Below are 21,973 nucleotides of genomic sequence, written 5' to 3'. Positions count from 1 at the left end.
GCTATTCATAAGGAAGGAAACCGTAATGCTAAGCACAGCAACTGGTACTGCAAATCTCTCTTCCAAGATGGTAAAGAAGTAGAGGTGTCTATGCAGGGACACCAGTGGTGCTTTCTTTCCCTTCTACACCTGTGCTCGCTCTTGCGTTCTTTGTGAGAAGAAAGATTTTGCATCGTTGAAGGCTTGTGCCTGGCTGGAGAGGTCTGCTCAGGCCAACTTTGCTGCAGCACTTACTTCTCTGCTGAGCCCCAGCTCCATTTTGCCTTTCCCTGGCTTTTTTGTTCAACATAGCTATGCCTTCCAGTCTGCACATTTCCATATGATGGTTTTCTGTGTGGGGTTATTCTTCCTTTCTCTCCCTTCAGTCCTTCTTTGGTGAAACGGAACCTAACTCTCAGAGAAGGGGGATCCTGTTCCTATGTCTTTGTATAACCCAGAACTGGAGACAGACAGTGGGGTTGAGGGGGCAGCTGTCTGGCTCACCCTCTCTCTGCAACAGACACTCTTGTTCAGAAGTATTAGAAATTCTTCCCGCTTCTGGTCAAGCTGCCTTTGCTGTTCTTGCAACTTAAAAACTTAAACAACTTGTAAGAACTGCTGTTCATACAACTCTGGCTCTTCTCCTATATTGGGTTTGTGTAGCAAGATTTTATAGTGGAGGGGGGCTACAAGGGTGGCTTTTCTGAGAAGCCACTCCCTTCCTGCCTTTTCTCCTAAAGGCACGTCACATTGCTGCCTATTTTTTACAAAAAATAGGTAATAGGTAATTTTTATTAATTGTTGCCCATGGATGCACACAAGATCATTTCTCACCTCTGCAGATTGCTGAATTCAAGGTCTGCCCCAGGCTCCCACACGATGATGTATCTTGATCTCACATTACCCGGAATTTTCATTTCTTTCAGCATGCTTCTGTGACTGAGACCTTGCAGTCACGGCAACAGCCCTCAAGGCCTCTCCTACTGCACCAAAGTCACAAGGTCAGAAGGAACTTTCTGGTAAAAAAAGCAAGGAGACCAGTGAACTGGTTAGTTTTCAACTGCAGGACTGTTGTCTTTCTAAGCAGATTGCTCTAAAGCAAAGGAAAAACACAGCCAAGTGAGGAAGAGAGCATTTTCCAGTTACTTCACTGACACAACCAAAGCCTAATGAATTGCCATACATTGGCCTGTTTTCCCAGAGTGCCTAACAGCTATCAGCAGCACAGCTGGATTGCTAAATCCTGAGTGTTTTCATTCCTTGTGACAAGCTTGTTGAGAGGAACTTTACATCTCTGCAGAACTCTGGCCAAAGGTGCTTTGCTCTATTCGTTCTTTTTTTGCTGTCCTGCTTCCAATCTGCCCATCCTGTAGTTTTCTATAATATTGAAATGCCCATACTGTCCCTTCAGTAGGACTGCAAGATGAAAGAGAAGAAAAACTGGCAACAGCCCTAGTTGAACAGAATGGGGAACTGGCTGCTGTGGCATGTTTAGCTGCTCTGGCATGTTTAGCTGCATGAGGGGAGGAACAGCTGTTTAGGTCTTTTTTGCTCTTAGTCAGAATGCTGTCTATAAAACTGATCATCTTTGCATGAGGCCTAAGATTCTGTATTCTGAATGCAGAGAGGCAATTGTCGTGGCAAGAGCTGTTACAGTACAGCCTGTGAGCCACAGTCTGTCTTTGGTAGAGGGATTTCTGTGCTAGACCTGCCCCAGTCCAAGGAGCATGGCAGGCATCCTAAGGAGCTCCTGTCCAGTTTAGTGATGGATCAGCCACTTCCTTCATCCTGTCTCTACCCAATCATAAAGAGCAGGGCATTCATAACAGTGTGGTATTTGTCCTCTGATTGAAGGCTACCAAGTTGTTGACTAATACGTAGCACTGGGATTTTCCTACTTGGTGCTGTTTCCCCAGCTCTTAGAAATGGGGAAATTCACTATAAACTGAAGGGTTTGAGGTTGACTGCTTCTCCCCAGCTCAGCTTCTGCTGGTTTCACTTGCAATGAGCCACCCACACACGCAGCAAGAATTATAATGAGGTGAGAAAGCACTGGACGGCATTCTGGGGGTAGAATTTCCATGCCTGGGTCAGCCTTATAACCAGTCCCCAGTTCTTGTTTTGACACCCTAGGGAGTTTCTGTGAGAACCAGATGTGCGTTGGCCGTGGCTGCCGTCGAGCCAGTGCCTGTGGTAAACAGCCAGCTGAGGTCTGGAGGAGGTGGCTTGTACTATGCTGCAAGTGCTGACCAGTGCACGTGTCTGGCAGGCCCTGGGCTTGAAGGTTGTGCAGGGCAGTTCACTGCTGCCTGGTCTTCCCCCTCCGCTGCCTGGCTGAGGTGCTTCAGAAACACATAGCGTGCTCCTCCACAACATGACCGAGGGCAATGAAGCCATGAAATGCCTTGTTTCCTCTACTATAGCAAGAATTAGGATACACAATTTGGCCTGTGCTGACTATTTCATGGCCTCATTCTGAGCTAGGCCGGGCCCCTGCAACAGACGCTTGTTCAGAAGTATCAGGAATTCTTCCCACTTCTGGTCAAGCTGCCTTTGCTGTTCTTACAACTTAAAAACCTCTGGCTCTGCTCCTGAATTAGGTTTGTGTAGCAAGATTTTATAGTGGAAGGGGGGCTACAAGGGTGGCTTTTCTGAGAAGCCACTCCCTTCCTGCCTTTTCTCCTAAAGGCACGTCACTTGCTGCCAGTGACATGAGAAGTCACCAAGTGTGTTAGGACTGCATGTTCTGTGGTTTACAGGTGCAGCTGGCCACCCCCCTGCAGCTTGCTGTGTCAGGCCTTTGCTTTGCACATGCTGCCACAGCCGAGGTTGAAGACAGCTGGTGTGTTTTTCACCCTGTGACAGATGCCGGAAGCTGCCTAAGGCACACTCCATTGCTGCACCAGCCCCAAGTGTGGAAGAGCTGCAGCCAGGCAGGATAGGTGGGACATGCTGATTTTTGACAACTGTGGTAAAACAGAGCTCCATGTGATGCAGATGAGGCTCTTGCCATAAACAGCTGTGTGCCCGGAGCAGAGTTCTGGTCTTGGTGCATCCCCAATTGCAGAGATCTGGGGACAAGCTGATCAATGTTGCCTTAAGAGGGTCAGTTTCTGCCAACCTGCATGGAAGGAGCAGGGAGTTCTGCCTGCACTGCCAGCTCAGGTGAGCACTGTGGGAATGTGTGAGTCTTGCTGACCTTGTGCAGAGATGCTCTGGGCATGCTTTGCATGGTGCAGCTGCGGATGTTGGGTTCGAGCCTGAGCAGAGCTGTAGGTTTCTGTTCCAGATGGTCAGGGTGAGTTCACAAGCACAGTCATTCCTGTTTCTCTTTACCAGCATGTGTTGGGTGATTTCCTAAGAGAAGATACAAGCCTCTGTACAATCTCCTCCATGTGAGCAAGACGTACATGGCCACAGCTCTGTGAAGGTAAGCTCTTTTCCTCTGGCTAGAGCCAAAGTGATGTCCTTTTACAACAGCATTCATGGAGTATGGGTTCAGACTTAATGGATATTGGGGAAAACAAGAGGCTGACCCCAGTGTTGATGGCTACAGATAACCAGCAAAGGCAGAAGGGAGGAAGGAGGGCAGGATGCTGGGGTCTCTGCAGGTGACATTCAGTATTCCCCAGACTGAAAGCAATGCACTCCTCCCTCCCCTGCAGCATCCTGTGTCAGCTCACAGCCACCACCTGTAGAGCTTCGGTGTTTTTCAACCTGCTCCTTTGCTGACTAACACCTCCGCTTTTCTGCCTGGCTCATTCATATTTTAGCTTGTTTCCTGAGCTTTGAGGTGGTTTCTTCTATTGCTTTCCCTTCCAGTAGAACACTGTTACTCATGTCTCAGCTGTTCTTCTGCCATTTTTCACTTATTGCAATGTATGATTATCTTCCTCCTAAATGTCACCAGCCAGTAATGGTGCCTTTGACTCTAAAGTTATGCCAGGTCTGTATCTTTGATGCTGCTGGGGATATTGGTTTAATTCTGTTATTACAGGAAGAAAGTACAGAGGTAGTACTGTTTCTGTGGAGTTTTTTCTCTTTTTCGTCAAATCATGAACTTGATAACTCCAAGCATGACTGGTTTTATATCCTAGAGAAAAAATTGTCAGCTCTGAATGTTGTTTTTTCAATTATTTATCTTGCTGATAAATACATAATGATGTTGCCCTTCTTCCAGTGATGGCAAAATGGTTTTGGGTCATGAATAACAGAATCTACCAAGCTTTCCCTTGTGTGCACTTCACGCTTGCTTCTTGGTGAATATTACTGCTGCAGGCTAGGCTGAAATTATACTTTTTATGAGTTAAATTTGAGAAAAACAGGCCTTTTGATGCAGTGTGTTTAAATTTATAAAGCCATTAGAGTGCTACTAGTGTTCCTGTTTTTAAAGTTAGCTCTGTAATATCAAATACATATTATTGCATGGTTTAAAAGTAGTATGGCTTGGGTCTGCCAGACTATCACTCTTTGGATTGATCAGACATGCTGCTCTTTCCCTCCCTCCTCTGCACAAATAACAATATTGGCACACCTTGGAGAGTCCTGTGTAATCAGGGGGCAAAAGCTACACCACTGTCCTGGTATGCTATCCTCACAACAGAAAGATATTACTTCTGGGAAATTTCTGACTTAGCCACTCAGCCTCATTAACTCTGTACTGTCCCACACTGCACCCAAGAGAGGTGGCAATCTCCACAGCCCACAGGCACCATCAGCTGAGACAAGTCTTTTCTAGAAGCTTGGGCCTGACATTGTGCCTGTAAGTGATCCACAAAGCATGCAGAAGGGAGAGCTGGTCTTTCACAGAGGCTGCTCCAAACACAATGAGGAATAGCTTCTGGATTAAGTCATGTGACCTTCTCCATGCATGCCCTAACAGTGTACAACCAGCTCAGTTACCAGCAACTCCCTGGCAGGCATGGTCAAGAGCTGCCTGCCCTGGCCTGAACATTCCAAAACATCCGTTTTTCAAAGGGTGAGTCAGAGGTATGGAGGGCTTAACATGGAGCTCCCTCACCCTGCACCCTGCTGCTTTGTGCCAACTTCACTGCTGCAGTCTTCTTGGGTTCTTGCTCCTAGCTCCCCCTACCTCCACACTGTGTTGTGTGTGCCAAATCCCTCCATAGTGCTGCTCATTTCCCTCTTGTCCAAGGATACAGTGAGTGTGCATGTGTTCCTTGAAGCCCCTCTAAAGGTATGATGAGGTGAGTTGATGGATCCTAAAGAGATCTAAAGAGACCTGGCCCAGACACAAGTCATAGGCATGAGATACAACAGGGGTGAGCCCCTCACCTGTGTAGGAGCCAGATGACCTCCCTGCCTGTGGTCTAAGGACTGGTGCTGTTGCCCTGATCCTGGGCCATTTTGGGAAAGGATGGAAGCTGAATGCAGTGGTGTTTGACTGTCTCCAATGTGGCACATGCTGTACTATGCAGTTTGGCTTGGCCCTTTAATACCTTGACACTGATGCCTCCTCACTGCACAAATCTAAGCCCCACTATGACCTTTTAGATATGAGGCTTGTGAGTTTTTATCAGTTCTCCCACCCTTTTCTCATGTAAGAAAGCAGAACAGTACAGTAATAAATGTTGTGTGGGTGTTTGGACCTGAATTCATCACCTCCTCTCACCACATCCTTCTGTTGGCACAGTAATACTGATACAGTGGTGACGTCAATCTCCACTTATCACTGTGCATTCCAATACACCACGGCCCTTGGTTGTGCACAAGTCGGCTTTGCTCTTACTCAGTGCTAAGGAGCCCCACCTGCTCCTCAGCTCCCCAGGTGGGGTCTGCAATTGCAGTGATGATTTAACCAGGCTGGTCATGGAAGTGTTGGAGGGCTGAAATGCACAGAACAGGGCAGGTAATATCCATGTTTCCACCAACTCTCCCTGCTGCTAGTTTGTTCCTGCTTGATGTTCAACTTCACATGTGCAACTTCACTGTAAATCTTTCTTATAGCTGATGTGGCCCTTGTGGCCCAGCGTCATTGCTCTTAGCCTCTGGACGGTCAGAGCACCTCTTTGTCTCCCTGTTGCTTCAGCTTTCTGATTAGATGGCAGTGTGCATTGATAATGATTTTTTTTTTCAAGAAGAAAGCTTATTTGGGTATATAACTGGTGGACTGTGTCTTCCACTCTTTTTTTGCTTGGGTGCAAAAAATTAATTTTCTCATGTTTGGAAATATTTTTTTCCTTTCTTTTTTTTTACTTAAACTGAGTTCTTAATTAGTTTTGATTTGGGGTTTGGTGGTTTGGGGTTTTTTTGTTTGTTTTTTGGGGATTTTTTTTCTGGTGTGTCTTTTTTTTTTGTTTGCTTGGGGTTTTTTCCCTTTTTTTTTTTATGTGCGTTTTGTTGTTGTTTTGGGGTTTTTTTTTGTTTTGTTTTTTAAGTACATACATTTCCTGGAAACAGTTCAAACTGTCAGCTTAGACTGCATCAATGTTTGGCAGCTTATAGCATCATATTTCCAGATTCTTAACAAAAATAATCTTCATAAATGTCTGTCTGTATTGGTCCTATTTCCTGTTCTCTGGTATATTATAAACTTGTAGCGTCATTTACATGTGTATATTATGAATGGCTACTCAGCTTTATTGCTGTGATCTCATAAGGATATTACAGAGTTTGCAGATGTGGTACTTGGCAGCTGTAAAATGTTCGACATTTTATAACAAGTGTCTGTGTTGCAAGGATGCATGAAGCTGATTCTGAGTCCCCATTTCACAGACTGAGAAAATGAAACGAGGCGGTAGAAAGGACTTTTCTAATGCCAGACTGGGAATAAGTTCCTGCCTTTGCTCATTGCCCACTGCCCTTCTTTCCTCCAGGTTTACAATCACATGCTGACAGATAAAAGCAAATGGGAAGGGTATAACAAATGGAGAGATGTAGGAAAGGTGGGGGTCCCAATAATAGACTGGGATTGAAGCTTGCAGGGGGCCTGACACTGGAGCATGCTTTAGAATTAGGGCTGCTATATATCTCCATTCAAGTCATGAGGTCTTTGTCATCAAACACCACAAAGATGCTGCTGCAGAGCTGCAGCTTTCCCAGCTCTTCTGCACATGTCTTGTCTGTCCATGTCATGTCATAACAATCTGGAGCACAGCGAGGAGGTCAGACAGTTTTAGCAGTACTGAAACTGTCTGTGGTGCTCTTAGAGGTCAGAGTCCTTTCCTACCACACTGAGGTAGCGAAATAGAAGATAAATGTTGGACTAATCTGTGGGCATTGGCAAGGGTAAGAGATGGGACATTGGCATCCCAACTGAGGAAGTATTGTCTCTTTGTTTCAGCTATTTTAGCAGATCCTACTGGTTTTCTTATTTTTGCCAGTGTGCTCATCTTCATGAATCTTCCTTCTAGAATACAAGGCTGTATGCTAACCTCTCCCCATTGTGTAATGGCAGTCTCTGGTAACTCTGTTAGACATCTACCCAATGAGCTACTTGGGCTCCTTGCTTTGACTTTTTCCAGTTGAGTCCTGCCTGTCCCTTCAGATCAATGGTACCATTCTCTGAGCGGAGAAAGAAAAGTAGGGGAGGTCCTTGAAAGAAACCACAGTCCAATACGTAAAAGCAGCAAAGACTTTCCTTGCATTGATCTGTTCATTTAGGCAGGAATAAGCATAAAAACAGGGAGCTACTGCAATATCGTGAATACCAAGCATGAGAGGCCCTGCCAGTTGGATTCTGAAATAAGTGGTGGGTCTGCAGACCTCTCTGAGGGCCCAGCCTTTCCCTTTCCTTTTCCTTTCTCTTTTCTTTTTCTTTCACAAGTTGCCTTTCTTTGTTTTCTATGATGGCCAAGAGTGTGGAGCATGACAGTCACAATACTGTGATACTCAGTATCGCAATAAGTGATACTGAGATGGGCTCGTGGTGCAGCCAGTCTCAGCATGAAGTCAAATGAGCAGGTTTCAGATAGCAGGATAACAGCAAGCCTTCCTCAAAGGAATGAGGATTTGGAGAAGAGCTATGGAAGATGGGTGAGATCACAAGATGGAGTTAGACAGTGGACTGTATCTCAGTGCCTAGGGACTGCACTACCAAAAGTAGTGGTAATGATGAGAGTTATTATACAGAGAAAACTTGGAGAGCTTGGACCAGAGGGCTCAAGAAAAGGTGTTTACTCAAGGCAACGTGTGATGCAGAGAGAAGGGCTGGAGTACAAAGGTGGAGAGTCTGCCCTGCCACTGGCAGCAGGTGAGGGAGGATGGCAGGGTGCCTGGGGCTCCTTGCCGAGCTGGAACAGTGCTTCATGGGCAGGGTTTGTTTGGCAGGAAAGAAGGGGCAGCAGCTGCATCATTGCTCCCACAGCAGGGTGTGACACCTGTGTCTGAGGCACCTCCAGAATGAGTCTTGCTAGTCTCACCTGGGCACTGACACCCTGAGAGCACATCTGTGAGCTCACATGAGGCTGCAGGGGCTTTCTGGTGGCTGCTAAATTTGTTTTGCTTTCATTATTTGAGTAAACCTGGGAAATTTTTTAACTCCACAAATGTTCCCCAAGTCTTAAAGGCTTCATGGGTTTCTCTCTGCTGGGTGATTGCCTGGGTATTTGTTGCTTGTGGTGGATGCTGCATAGGCACCCCAGGACCTGAATACTTTGAACCCCCCATATGAATACAGGCTGAGGGACAAACAGATTGAGACCAGCTCTGCTGACAAGGACCTGGGGGCAGTGGTGGAATAAAAGCTGTCCATAAGCAGGCCATATGTGCTGGTAGCCCAGAAACTCCTATGTCCTGGGGTTCTTCCCCAGTAGTGTGGGCAGCTGATGGAGGGGATTCTTCCCCTCTACTCTGCTCTCTTGGGACCCTGCCTGGTGTTCTGCCTTCAGGTCTGGGCCCCCCAATGTGACAAGCATGTGGAACTGCTGTATTGAGTCCAGAAGAGGCCACAGAAATGCTGCAAGGGCTGAAGCACCTCTGCTATGTATGACAGGCTGAGAGAGTTGGGCTCGTTCAGCTTGGAGAAGAGCAGGCTTTGAGGAGACCTTACTGCAACCTTTCATTATTTAAAGGGAGCCAGTAAGAAAGATAAGGACAGACTTTTTAGCAGAGTCTGTTGCAACAGGACAAGTGCTGATGGTTTTTTAAATTAGAAGGGTAGATCAGACTATGTGGCATGGCATATGGGCCCTTCCTGTTGTCTGTGCATCCTTGCAACTTGCTTTCAATGAAATTATGTCGCCAAAATAATACACATTGCTTCTCCAAAGTCTTGCCCCATTTAAGAATAGCTTGAGAAAACAGTGCTGAAATCTGTACCAGGTATCAAAGCCAATACTCTGCAGAGAGCATATTTTAAGTCTTTCTGTGCACATCCATGTGTTTGTATAAATATTTAAATGCTGTGAAAACACAGCCTTAAATACATTATATGACTTGAGGGCTTTGTCTTGGAGCAGGGGCTGTGGGTTGAACAGTCATTTGTATGTGATGCCATTTCCTCTGTTTTAAACATCCTGCTGTCATCTTCTCTGAAGACTTTCTTGTACGTTCTCTTCACTATACCATCAGGGCAGCCTTTCCCTGCAGTCAGCACTGTACATTGTTCTCTTGTATGCTACATGGGAGGCTGTTTTTTTTTTTTCTTTTTTTTTCTCTGGTCTGTTTTTCTGGAGTCCCTTAACTAGATATTTCATGCTTATTTAACTACAGGTAGGCCAAATCAATGAGTTCTCACTAGCTTTCCTCACACAGACCCACAATGATATTCAGACTCCATTTGGCCAATTCACTGTGTAGCTATTCAATCTGCCACAATGTCACTTCTAGTGGCAAGCCATTCCTAGCTGCAAGATACTAATGAAGAAAAAATGGGTTAGCAATTAGCACAAGAGTCTTTGTTGTTGCCTGGACAGCCTGAGCTGCAGTCACTTTGCTGCTTTCTCTGTGCATGTGCTAGCAAAGAGCAAAGATTTCACAGACCTTGTTTATGGCAAGTTGGCAGGCTGTTGGTCATACCCCCCTTAGCCCATGGGAAAGATACACACAGGAGAGCTGAAGTTAATTGTCTTAATAAGGCACTCTACTTTTAGACGTTTAAATGAAAGCAAGATTAATTCCACCTCAACCTTAATCAAGTAAATGTCTGAGCCGAGTTCTAAATTGGTTGTGTGAGTATTGTTTGTGGTTGTTTTGTTTTGTTTTTTTTTTTCTTCCCCAGGACATCCAGTGAGAACCACCATGAAGAACAAACCGTGGCTCCAGAATATTTTCGTCTGCCTTTTATTCCAGTACAGTAAGTCCTCAGATATTTCTTTCAGATTGTACAACCACAGGATTTATCTTAGTGACCATATGTGCCAGCTCTGATGAGATGTGCATGGCACAAGGTTGCCATGGGACAGCAAGCAGAGGATGAGGTCCTAGGGGAGAGAGTTCCGTGCAGTAATGAGTGGAGGACAGGCACAGGAAGGTGCACAGCTGGGCAGAGTCCAGCCAGCCTGTATACGGCTCTGGGGAGCAGCACCTGTGGAGAGCCTGCAGAGGCAGTGCCTGCCTTGCACTGAAATGTCTCCTAGTGACATTAGAGTAGGATTTCCCCCACCAAAAATACCCTTTGCTGTAGAAAAGGTTCTGGTGGCCAAGACCAGGATATCCCCAGGGTTGCTGTTGTCTGGTCAGCCAGGATCAGTGTAGTGAACCTCTCCTAGTCTGAGTCCCTTTGCTTAGGACTGGACTGTGCATACAGTCATGCCCCCTGCCCCCCCCCCCCTTTTTTTTTCTGGCTCCTATCCACACTGCAAACTCCAGCTGACTCAGACCTGACTTTCTGAACAGATCAGCTGGACAGAAAAAGGCAGTGACAACCATGTCTGCAGGGAACCATGCAAGTTTAGTATTTTACCTGCTGCTTGTAGGCAAAGCATTGGACCTGCCCCAGACCTAAATAAGGAGAAAAGATGCATTCAGAATTATATCTTTCTATCATAGGGGACCACTGTGATATCTGGTCCAAGTTTTGTGTGATGCAAGCCAGGGAATTACCATGTACTAATTTCAGTTTTGATAAATCTAGATCTTACTGTTAAAAGTATTTGAGTTTTGTTTCTGAAGCTGCCAAGGAGACACACTTCTCCTAGATCTAGATCCTAGATCTAACTAATTGGTTTTAGGATACTTAATTATTCCTTTCCCAGTAAAAAGCTGTCCTCTTAATTTTGTTAACAGAGTCTTGCCCAAAGATACCCTTGCAACTTACCAGCTACCTAGGAATAGTAGTCTGTCCACCTAGGAATAGTAATCTGTTTGACTAATCAACATAATAACATAGAAGAACACTAATTACTGATGCTTAATAGCCTATTAATACTTGCTGCCCTTTCTAAAGGAATGCAAGAGTTTCCTAACCCCATTTTTTCTAGGAGAATAAAGTTAGGCTAAAAGAGAAAAGGTATGTTGCTCAGGATTCTGAACTAAACAGCGCTTGGTCCAGGACCCTCAGAAGAGTTTATTGAGGGTTCAAAATAAAATGTGAGAACTTAGTTAAAATTTAAAAAAGAATTCTGAAGTCAGTATGAAATTAAAAAGTCAAAATAAAGGTTTAAAAAAATCATATGTACATCCTTGGGACCAATCTGTTGCAAATATCCCCAAATGTCTTCTGCCACCATCCTAAACCTTTGGGTTAAGAAGGATTTTGTATGGAAATCTGAGTGCTGCCCAGAGCTTGTGTAGGGAGAATAGCATGTGCTCTGATACGTGAGGACTAGGAAGTAAATGTTGTGATGGGTGACTTCAGCAGGGAAAAGTTGGACTTTGTTTTCCTCTGGACTTACCCCACCGTAGAAGGAGGCTGCACCCTCCGCTGGACACGCCTGCTGTTCGTTGTGACTGTCAATGCAGACAGCTTGTTTGTGTGGACAGCCATTTAATCTGGAGGGTGGAACCGATGTTTCTGGTCCTTCATTGCACACGCTGTCTGCTTTCCATGGTGGTTCCCTGTGTACAGCTTCAGCTGTAAGATTGGCCATTGGGATTGTTGAGCATATCACGTTAACAAACAACACTCTGGACATAAGCATGTTGCAACAGGGAAGGAGGAAGCGGGGAGTGCAGCTTCTCTAACCAAGGAAGCAGCAGAACAACAAAGGGAAGTGAGCTTGCAGCCTGGTTAGCATCAAAGGGTTTGGTTGCCTGATGGCTGCAAAGTAATGTGTTCTCAGGAGGCTGGGAGCAGCCTTTACAGTAGGGGAGGACACATGCTTGATTTAAGTATGGATGTAACAATCATGAGTCTTTTCCGAGATGATGAGCATTTTATTCCCATCAAAAATGGGTTCTACTTTACGTGTCAGAAATGAATGGTCACTGCAGTAGGCATGGTTTGAACCAGCATGGCATGCTGCATCACCTGCAGGCCTTTCCTCATTCAGCCATTTCCTAGTGTAATGGTGGTGGTTCTTGTCAGCCCAGGGAGCTGTCAGGAGGGGACTTGTCAATGCAGACATTTCTCACTGTGCTACTATCTTACCTGCCTTGAAATCCAGGGAGATAAGTGTGTTATGTACAGGACAATTGTACTTTTACAAAGCACACACTCTCTGAGCAGAGCTCTCGCAGAGCAAGTAGAAGAGTATAAATGCTCTTTTGTGACCACTTTCAAAAAATTACTTGATTTTCCTAATGACCAGTATAAGTTCTACAATTGCATTTCAAGTTCTCTTGAGAAGTCTGTAATTAATAAATTGTGCTTATTGGAATGTTTTATAGAAATTATAGGAACTACAAATTTGCAGTATTTTTATTCCCAAATTTCATTAAAAATGTACTTCAAGATTCTAGAGCTGGACATAAAAAGTATTGATACTGCAGATATCAAGCTTTAGAAAACAGAATGGCAAAGAAAAAATTACTAAAATAGCACTTGAAAAAAATGTGTAAAGTGCTATGTAGATGTACAATGAAAACTAGACTAGCAATGAACAGTACTCAATTTAGAAAGTGGTATCATTAAAATGTTTGAATATGCTACTGTTTCTTACTGGGTTTCAGGCCTCTTTTATGTGCCATATAAGCTAAGATTCCTGCAGAAATACGTGACTCTGCTGTAGTGATTCTACAGGAGTCGCAATTTGGGCATTTCCTGATTTTGGCTGCCACAGCATTTTTAATAGGTTTTTGTTTGACACTTATCTCGCCGTCAATGATTTGTCACCCTGTAGAGTTGGAACATGTCTTATGCCCCAAAACTGGAGACTTTCAGTGGGAGGGAGGGCGGTTGGCAGAGACTGGTCTGTTTCATTCAGATGCAGTGGGAACCCTGAGGAGTGCATATGTTGATTTATCACAGAAGTTGATATTGTGTTTTCTCTTTCCAAACCTACAGCTATGTGTTGTGAAAGCCTCACTTGTTTTGTGGACTATGTACAGACCCTGTCCTGTATCCTGCGAGCTGAGTTGGGTGCTGGTTCATACAATCTCACTGCTACATGGTATGTCTTGGTGGGATGAGCAAAGTCCAGTTAGCAGGAGCTTCTATATGGCCCTAGCACAGTGGTGACCTTCTGTCCTCTTTGTTAGGTAGAAATCCTGGTTTTGCTGCCATGCTGGTTTTTTACTTGGTTTTTTGCACTGCAGTTACAAACTGACTTCTTCCCTAGCAAAGGACCCCCGGTTCCTGTCTGCACTGACTCTGCTTCTTGCTGCTGGCTGCTCTGCTGACTCCAGCTTCCTTAGCATTGCCTTCTCTGCTACCATGGGAATACCTTGCCCTTTGCTGCTGCTAAAAGTGAAATTTCACCTCTGTGCATTGGCAGGGCTCATGTAGATTGTCCAGTCTGCTGCTGTTCTGTCCCAGCAAGGAAGTGGATGCAGTCTTGGGCTGTGTAGCCCTGAGGAGCACCTTTCCTTTCCAGAAACACTTTCCCATTTCTCTCAAAGATGCTAAGCTGAGCAAGTAGAAGGGGAAAAAAATATGTTTTGAAGTTCAAAGATATTTTTTTATTTGAACGCGTTGATTTTTCATTTTAATAATTTCCTGTGCCTGGTGGTTCAGCAACAAATTTTTCCAACTACTTGCAGACTTCTTTGTTTTGACTTTTTTAGGGTTCTTGAGGAAGATCCAGAAAATACTGTGGCTGCCTGCAGTCTCGTGCAATTGTCAAGAAACACCAGTCACACACAGTACATGTGCACTGTGGACATGACTGAACTCCTAGCAGATACCAAAGTCCAGGTGGATGTTACAGAGATAGCTGATAGGCAGCATGTTCTTTCCAAAGAATTTTATTTGTCAGACAACAGTAAGTACAAAAATGCTGAAATCCATAAATACTTTTTGACTTTATGTGCTAGGATAGTCTGGACAAGGAGTGAGAGGGCAGCAAACAGTGTGGGGCTATGTTTGCTGTACATTCATCTACAGAAAGCACTGTACTCTTATTATTGCTATTATGCTTGAAGCTGAGCTTCAAGCTGGCTTGTTCCATGCTTTTTGTGTGGAAATTCCTTTTCCCCATGAAGCAGTAGGTGATAAATATCCACCTTAGACCAGTCTCATACCTAGGCTATGCAAGAGCTTGTTCTTGGCTGGATTCTAAAGGGCAGGAGGAATTACTTTATAACAAATGTCACAAATCACAGAATCCTTAAAATGGTTTGAGTTGGAAGGGACCTTAAAGATCATTCAGCTCAACTCCCTGCCATGGGCAGGGACACCTTCCACTAGACCAGGTTGCTCCAAGCCCCATCCAACCTAATCTTGGATGCTTCCGGGGATGGAGCAGCCACAGCTTCTCTGAGCAACCTGTGCTAGTTCCTCACCACCCTCACAGAGAAGAATTTCTTCCTGATATCCCATCTAACCCTGTCCTCTGTCAGTATGAAGCCATTCCCCCTTGTCCTATCACTACATGCCCTTGTCAAAAGGCTGTCTATAGCTCTCTTGTAATGTCCAAGGAGCTGGAGGCTCCCAAAAGGCTTTTGCAGTGGACACCTGAACCAACATGACATTATTTTGGGTGGCACAAGGTTTCCCAGATGTACTGGATGTGGCAGTTCCCCTTTCTGGGGCAATTCCTAATCATTTCTTCTGCATGACACGAAGACTGAATGCAATCATGTAGCTGACTTGGTGGAATGCTGGTAAGTTCTGGGCTGTGTATCAAACTGTGAAGAAAAAGGAGTGGGAGCCAGGCAGATGGGTACCAGGCAGATGTAGGAAAAGGATTTTTCTATTTTGCTTCTTCTGAAACTTTACTTGAGAAGTGTCATCTTTTTGACAAATGCCTTAACATTTCAAGAAGCTTCCTTGCTCCCACTGACAGACTAGAGATTGGGTAGTGGTGCTTTGCATATCTCCTAGAGGCCCTCATCCAAAGGCATCATAGCTCAGCAGTGGGCCCTGCAGACTGCTGGAGTTTTGCATTACTGCTTTTCAATACATGAACACTCCCTGCAGGGATACAGAAGCTTGCTTTTTGAGCAGATGGGGCATGGAATTGCAGTGGGTTTATGCAGTGTCTCCTAGCCTCAGCTTTTCCTCATGACTCTGTTACATTGAGGGGTATTTCCCCAGTCTTATGAGTGATCATGACTACACAAAGTTCTTTTATGTCATGAGAAGAACAAGGTGCTCTACATTTTACATAATCTCCCAGGAGTTTATTAGCTCTGTGTACTATCTTTCCTTCTCCATAGGCAATGAGGAGCTTCAGAGACAAGCAGAAGATATATTCAGAGAAATATGGTCCTGACTTCATTATACTCCTCACATGTGGGGTTCCATGCATGGCTGAGGGCAGGAATGCTGTGGATGTTTTCTAGCGTAGGAAGGCCCACCACTGCTAGGGCAGCTTTGTTCCCTACTCACTCTGCATTGCTGTTACCATGTTGGGCCATGTCTTAACTGTAGTAACACCATCCTGTCTTTCAGTAAAACCACAGCCTCCATTCAACCTGACCGCTTTCTTCTCAGAGGGTTACAATATTTCTTGGGAAACCATCTACCAGAACTCTTCCTTCTACTTTTTGAATGAGGAGCTGGAATATCAGCTGCGTTACAAAAGAAGAACTGACACCTGGGAGGTAAGTGAGATGTCAGTTTACCATCAAGTAGGGTGTACCAGAAAAGAGAAGGCCAGCACAACTAGGACAGTAGCACTGGTGGGAAAGAAGGGTTTTCATGGTTTAGAAAAAAAGTCTCTCTGCTTGACTGGGCTGAAAACAGGCAAATCCAAAAATTAATTGAGACGCAGAAGCTGTGTGAGAAGTATTAGATCCTGTGAGGAAGACTGATAATTGATTTGATTCTCATGCTGTCCTGCCTGGAAGGTTCCCCCAGGATTGCATGTAGCTGCTGACCAGTCAGAGCATGGCCTTGCAGAAACAACATAAAATCAGAAGAGGTTAGTTTGTAGGCATCCTCACTGTGCAGCAGTGTGAGCAAAGTAAGAGCAGTCACTCTAGTGTTTGGTGTTTAATCATTCACAGACTCAGAAGACTAAAGCTGTTCATGAAGATAAACGGACATTGGTGATCCTGCCATGGGAACTACAGGCCGACACTGAGTACGAGTTCCAAGTGAGAGCTAGACCCCGGGAAAACAGTGACTATGGTGGCTTTTGGAGTGAATGGAGTTCTCCGCTGTCATTGAAAACCAACCCTGCCGGTACATGCTGCCAGATCTCCTTGCCCTTTCAATTAGTCCAGTGTCAGAGAATGCTTTCAGAAATTTAATAAAATCTAATTAATTAGAACAAATTTTAAACAGTCCCATGAAGACAGGTATGGTTAGCTTCCTTACTGGTTATGTGAACCCCAGGCCTGGGCTGTCAGTATTGACGTTCTCACTGTGTGGCAAAAGAAGAGTGTTTTGTGGAGTTGCTGTACATTTGGATACCACTTGCAGGAGTGCAGCCTCTAGCTTCCTTTTCAGTGTCAAATGTCCAGGGTCCTATTTGCAGCTTTCAGAAATGGGAGAGATCTCCTCTACTGGGTCTTAGTGTTGTCTTCAGCTGAGGGAAGGGGGATCCTGCTCTCAAACCTGAGTTCTGTGTCTGGACTGTGATGTTGGGTCATGCTGGGTATGGATGTTTTGTTTGGTAGCCACCACTCTGCAGTACTCTGCACGGAGTTCACAGTATATGGAAGTACACTGATGCTTGTCATGGTGGAACAGAGACTATGAAAATTAGGAGCCTTCGCTCCAATAGAGCAGGTGCAAAATTACTGTGATCACTGCCAGCAGTATGTGCTGAGCTTCTCTGCTCTCACTGCTCTGCAGCTCAAACTGATGTATTACAGGGTTTACCTGGTGCAATGGCAGCATGGCCAGGCTCCATTTGCTAAGGGATATCTGAGTACTGGATCTCAAAGATGCTGCTTTTCATCACAGGTGGAGAGCTGTGAGACTCCCTAACCAGGAGTCAGAACACCAGGGGTCTTTGTGGGAAGGAGCTGTCCTGCCCTAACTGCTGGCTGTCTGCTGTGCAGCCAAGTCATAGGGCAGCTGATGTGCTGCTCCTTTCATTGATGCAGTCATCATTGAGCACCCTCAATCAAACCTGTCTGGAGTACAGATGCCCAGGTGACAGCCTCAGTATCCCAGTGAGAGAATCTGGGGTAGAAATCAATCATTTAGGTTGGAAAAGACCTCAAGATTATCAGGTCCAACCTTTGACTGATGGCCACTTAATCAACTAGACCATAGTAGTAAGAGCGATGTCCAGTCTCTTGATCTCCAAGGATAGTGACTCCACCCTCTGCTTGGGCAGTCCATTCCAATGCTTGACAGCAATTTGCATTCCAAAAACCCTTTTTCCCCTCACCATCTCCTGATTATTGATCAGGATATAAATGCAAGGTGAGCCTGAATGACCTTGTCTCTTTCTCCAGCAGTGACACAGACAGCAGGCATGGAATGGCTGTTGTTTGGTATTGTCGTGGCAATCATGGCTTCAATCACAACATTTCTGGCCAAACAGCAGAGGTAAGAATGCTTCAGGAGGCAGAAGTTAATGCTTTTATTCTGTCTTGTTAAAGATGGGGTGTTCACATGCAGCCTTCCTTGAGTCTCGTATATCTATGAGTGGGCAGCTATGAACCTGTTAGGGACAGCCAAGAATGGTCACTGGCTGATGTACTGCCCCGAGTGACGTGCTTTTCTCTGTGACTCTGTTGCCGTTCAGCTGGCTGGGCCAAGATGGTGGCACATGGGGATGAAGCAAGGGCCACACAGCCTTCTGAGCTGTTCTCCTGGTCTTGTCTGTGCTCCGCAGTTGCCAGAGAGAGCACAGTAGCCAGAGCTAGCTGCCCCCTTCCAAAGCTGACATAGGTCCCTCAATGCTGGCTGGAGGCCTCTCTCCCTCTCAGAGGCTTCTTATGCCCTTGAAGAGATATGGGATGCTGACATGGAGGAGGGCTGGACTGGTGCAGCAATAGGGCTGGCACAGCCTAGGTCCACAGAAGAATTGCATAGGTTTGTGGTCTGGCCTGCAGACCACAAACCAGCTCAGCCTCAGTGAAAATGCATTTCTAGCATTTAGTGCTTTTCCAGGAATGAAAAAAAATGGAACCTCTTACCTCAGTGTGAGTGTGTGTGTGCAAGTGCTGAGGTCTCACCTCTAGTGAGGTTCACAAGAAAGGCTATTAGATGACTCTGGCACAGCATAAGACATCCTTGGAACCTCAGCTGCTTGCTAACTCACAAGGCTGGGCAAGTGATTCCAATTGCTTGAAATGGATCTAGAGATGCCTTGATTTGCATTTGTAATGTGTGATTAACCCCAAAGCCTTTCTCTTTTCTCTTCCAGCTTGTGGAAGAAGATGGCTTGCATCCCAGACCCTGCTCCCTTTTTCAAACCTCTTTACATGGCTCATAATGGAGATTTTAAGGTATAAATGGGCTACTCAAGTGAGTGGAGTACATGACAAACTACAAGGCCATCATGCTGTCCTGAGCAAGGGATTTTCATTAGGGCAGTAGAAGGAGAAATCTATTTCAAAGGAATGCCAAACATCTCCAGATATAAGAATCAGAGCTTTCCAGTATCTGTTCAGTGCCATGAAAATCTTTATGTTACATCCAAACTCTTTATTCTCTGTAAGTGCTGTCTCAATGTGTGAGCTGAGTTCATGGGATTTCTGAAGCCTGGGATCCTGTTGGGAGTGTCAGAGGAAGCTCTCAGAGCTGATTATTTTCAATTACTTCAATTAATTCTCCTGCAGTTGCCCATGTCTCATAATAACAGCATCCTCCTGTTATATTGGAGGAGTCAGTGAATTTAATTTTTGCCTCCAAAAGTGTAAGAAATTTGGTTATTTCTGTGGAACCTCAAACCTTGTGATGCTAACCTAACCTCTCTCTCTCTGTGTTTCTTTTTCTGCAGAAGTGGGTTGGTGCATCCCATATGAAAATGACCTTTGATTTCTTTGAATGGGGAATAGTCCTTCCAGAAGTCCTAGAAGTTTACACCATGCATCCTTCCAACAGCACACCACAGGAAGAGCTGCATGAGCTAAGAAAGAATCTGCCTTGCAAGCCCTGTGTGTCTTGCCTGACTACCCCAGGTCATGGTAGCCAGTCACTGTGGTGCAGTGTAAACAGTAGTGGTGGGACTGAGGACCAGTCATATGGGCACTTGTCAATTGATACAGTGACTGTGGCTGATGAATTTACATCTTGTAACTGCCAGTGCAGCTGTAATCATGTGTACAGGGAACATGACCATACCAACAAGGAAGATGATAGTGCTGGAGAACCCGGTTACCCCAAGGTTAATCTTGATGAGGAAGACGGAAAGATATCCAGTGACTTACATTTGGCTGATCTGAGTACACAGGACAAAATACTTGCTTCAGGCTCTGTGTCCACAGACCACCTGAGGAGCACAAGTGTCCCAGTCAACCAGCAAGGAGAAAGGGAAGTGGAAGGAGGGGTGGGGAGCATCCTAGAAGCCCTTTGCTTGCAGCCTTATCAGTGGGATTTGGAAAATCCAGGTTCTCTACCTTCTCCTGATGGTGAAAGTGTTTCCTACAGTGAAGGCTCCTATGATTTCTTCCCTCAGAATACAAAGCCTGGTGACAGTTATCCTTTGATCTGTGTAGATTTGGACACCATTGACAGTGGCTTTGTGGACTCAGACTGTGGAAGTCCAGTTGACTCTGAATTTGGGCAAAACAGTCAGACCATTTGTGGGTCCATCCCTCTTGAGCAAGAGGGGCAAGACTTTACACGGAGCTACGTCAAGCAATGGGTCTCCTGCCGCTCTGAGAGCCCTATCAGTGGGACACAGACAAACTAAGGACTGGATGAGTGTGGGGCCTTTTTCATAGTGTGCCAGGAGCAAACTGCTAGCAAAATTCAGAAGAGAAAGAAAGTTTACTTTGTGTAAGCTCTATTGCATAAATTGACACCTGTTAGGTCCACAGAAATATACCTGTTTCTATTCCCACTTATCCTATTAATGTCTCAAATTTGTTGTGATTGATTGTTCCTGAGTTTTGTTGGGTTTTGGTTTTTTTTAGAATCATAGATCAACCCTCCCTTGATGTCAAAAAAAAAGTTAGAAAAAAGCAACTGTACCTTGAAAATGATCCTTTGGCTTATATAGATATGAAAATTTTTTTTGCCTTAATCTTATAAAGAGTACAGAACTTTATTTTCCCTGGTGTTCTCACATGACTTAAGAGTTTGGCTGCACATGGAACCTTAGAATCACAACTCATGGCAAGCATGTTTGCTACGTTATAGTTCCCCTACCTTTCCAAACAACATGTGATGTTACTTTTCCTTCTACTATCTTTGGCTCTTTAAACTCAGCTGTAATAGTCTGTTAATTACAGACTGGCTCCAGACAGGTCCATGGGGATCAAAACTAATTCTTATGAAATCATTGCAGAAATGTGTGTACTAGAGACTGAGCACAACTCAGGTTTCAGAAAGATTTTCCAGGTGGAGTCTGCAAATGAAAAGACTTCAAAATATATATAATTCTAAACAAGCTCTCACTACTTGGCTTTTCTATTGAGTCAGACTCTCTCCCTGCACTTCTCAAGCATTTTAATTGAGCAGCTTTTAGAATTTTGCCACAATTATCGAAACATTGTCTTACCTGCATATGCCTGCCACTTCTGCCTTGGACTTGCTCTGCTGCAGTTAACAGGTCAGTAGCACAAATTTTGAGCAATTTCTGCTAGCTAATAAAGCCTATTATGAAACTGCACTGTAACCTTGAATCCATTTTTCTCTCTGGCATCTCCATATCTCTGATTTGTTCAGGATACATGTCTTAAAAAGTCACTGAAGAGTAATACTGAAATTGAATGTGAAGACCTTCATCTTACATAGACATAGTGCTACTAACCCATAGACTGCTTGGCTCCAGAAGGTCGTATCTTGAGAGAACCTTTGTGGTGAATGATGCATGTTTGCAGTGTAGTAATAATCTGTTGTTGCTGTGATACCAATAAACTCCCTTCCCTCACCCCTTTCTCTTACCTGAGACTATAGGCAACCCCAAGCTCCCTCAACTGGAGAGAGCACTGTAGTAAGTAGAAGCTGTTTTTTTCACAGGTGAGCACTGGGACAGTACTGCATTGCATCCACATCCTCTGGTTTGATTGTTCAGATCTGCCATGGTATTTGCTGTGTTGATTTTGGACCTAAATGACTTAGTTTTGTCCATGTAGTTATTACTCCCCCAGTACATCCCTAGCTCAGTGGCTTCCTGGGTACTTCTCTAAGATATATTAGCTTCTTTGGTTTCTTCCCTCCTTATTTTCTATTTTTCTTGTCATGTGCTGTGATAAGTCATGGGAGTAGTTGTCTTCATGTGCTGATGCATGCTCCCTGCTGCTACTGATCCCTCACATGCCCTCCACAAGGCAGCAGAGAATCCAGCAGAGAATCACCCCAGCTTCACTGCCCTGAAGACCTGACTGCCCCACACTATCCTATGAGGGCAGCTTGCATTGTGATCATGTTGATGCAAATGTGCACTGGACAGAAGCATTTCTGGTGGTCTCAGCACAGTCT

General features: G+C 44.9%; 1 protein-coding gene across 2 annotated transcripts; it reads left to right on the top strand.

The window, feature by feature from the left end:
- The first annotated feature begins 20 nt into the window (after positions 1 to 20).
- On the top strand, positions 21 to 21,159 carry IL21R (interleukin 21 receptor). Of its 2 annotated transcripts, none has more exons than XM_036392373.2 (9): positions 21 to 3,409; positions 10,160 to 10,234; positions 13,325 to 13,430; positions 14,044 to 14,240; positions 15,872 to 16,023; positions 16,429 to 16,606; positions 17,836 to 17,926; positions 18,750 to 18,831; positions 19,326 to 21,159. In XM_036392373.2, exons 2-9 carry the CDS (start codon positions 10,180 to 10,182, stop codon positions 20,238 to 20,240), a joined length of 1,776 nt encoding a protein of 591 aa, XP_036248266.1. In that variant the 5' UTR covers positions 21 to 3,409; positions 10,160 to 10,179; the 3' UTR covers positions 20,241 to 21,159. The 2 variants fall into 2 exon arrangements, with proteins under 2 accessions (XP_036248266.1, XP_036248265.1); XM_036392372.2 differs by having other exon boundaries at positions 17,833 to 17,926.
- Positions 21,160 to 21,973: the final 814 nt, after the last annotated feature.

This window comes from Molothrus ater, chromosome 16 (assembly GCF_012460135.2).
Source record: "Molothrus ater isolate BHLD 08-10-18 breed brown headed cowbird chromosome 16, BPBGC_Mater_1.1, whole genome shotgun sequence".
NCBI classification, from domain to species: Eukaryota; Metazoa; Chordata; class Aves; order Passeriformes; family Icteridae; genus Molothrus; species Molothrus ater.
Note: the sequence above shows the minus strand (reverse complement) of the source record. Positions and strands in the feature narration are given on the sequence as shown.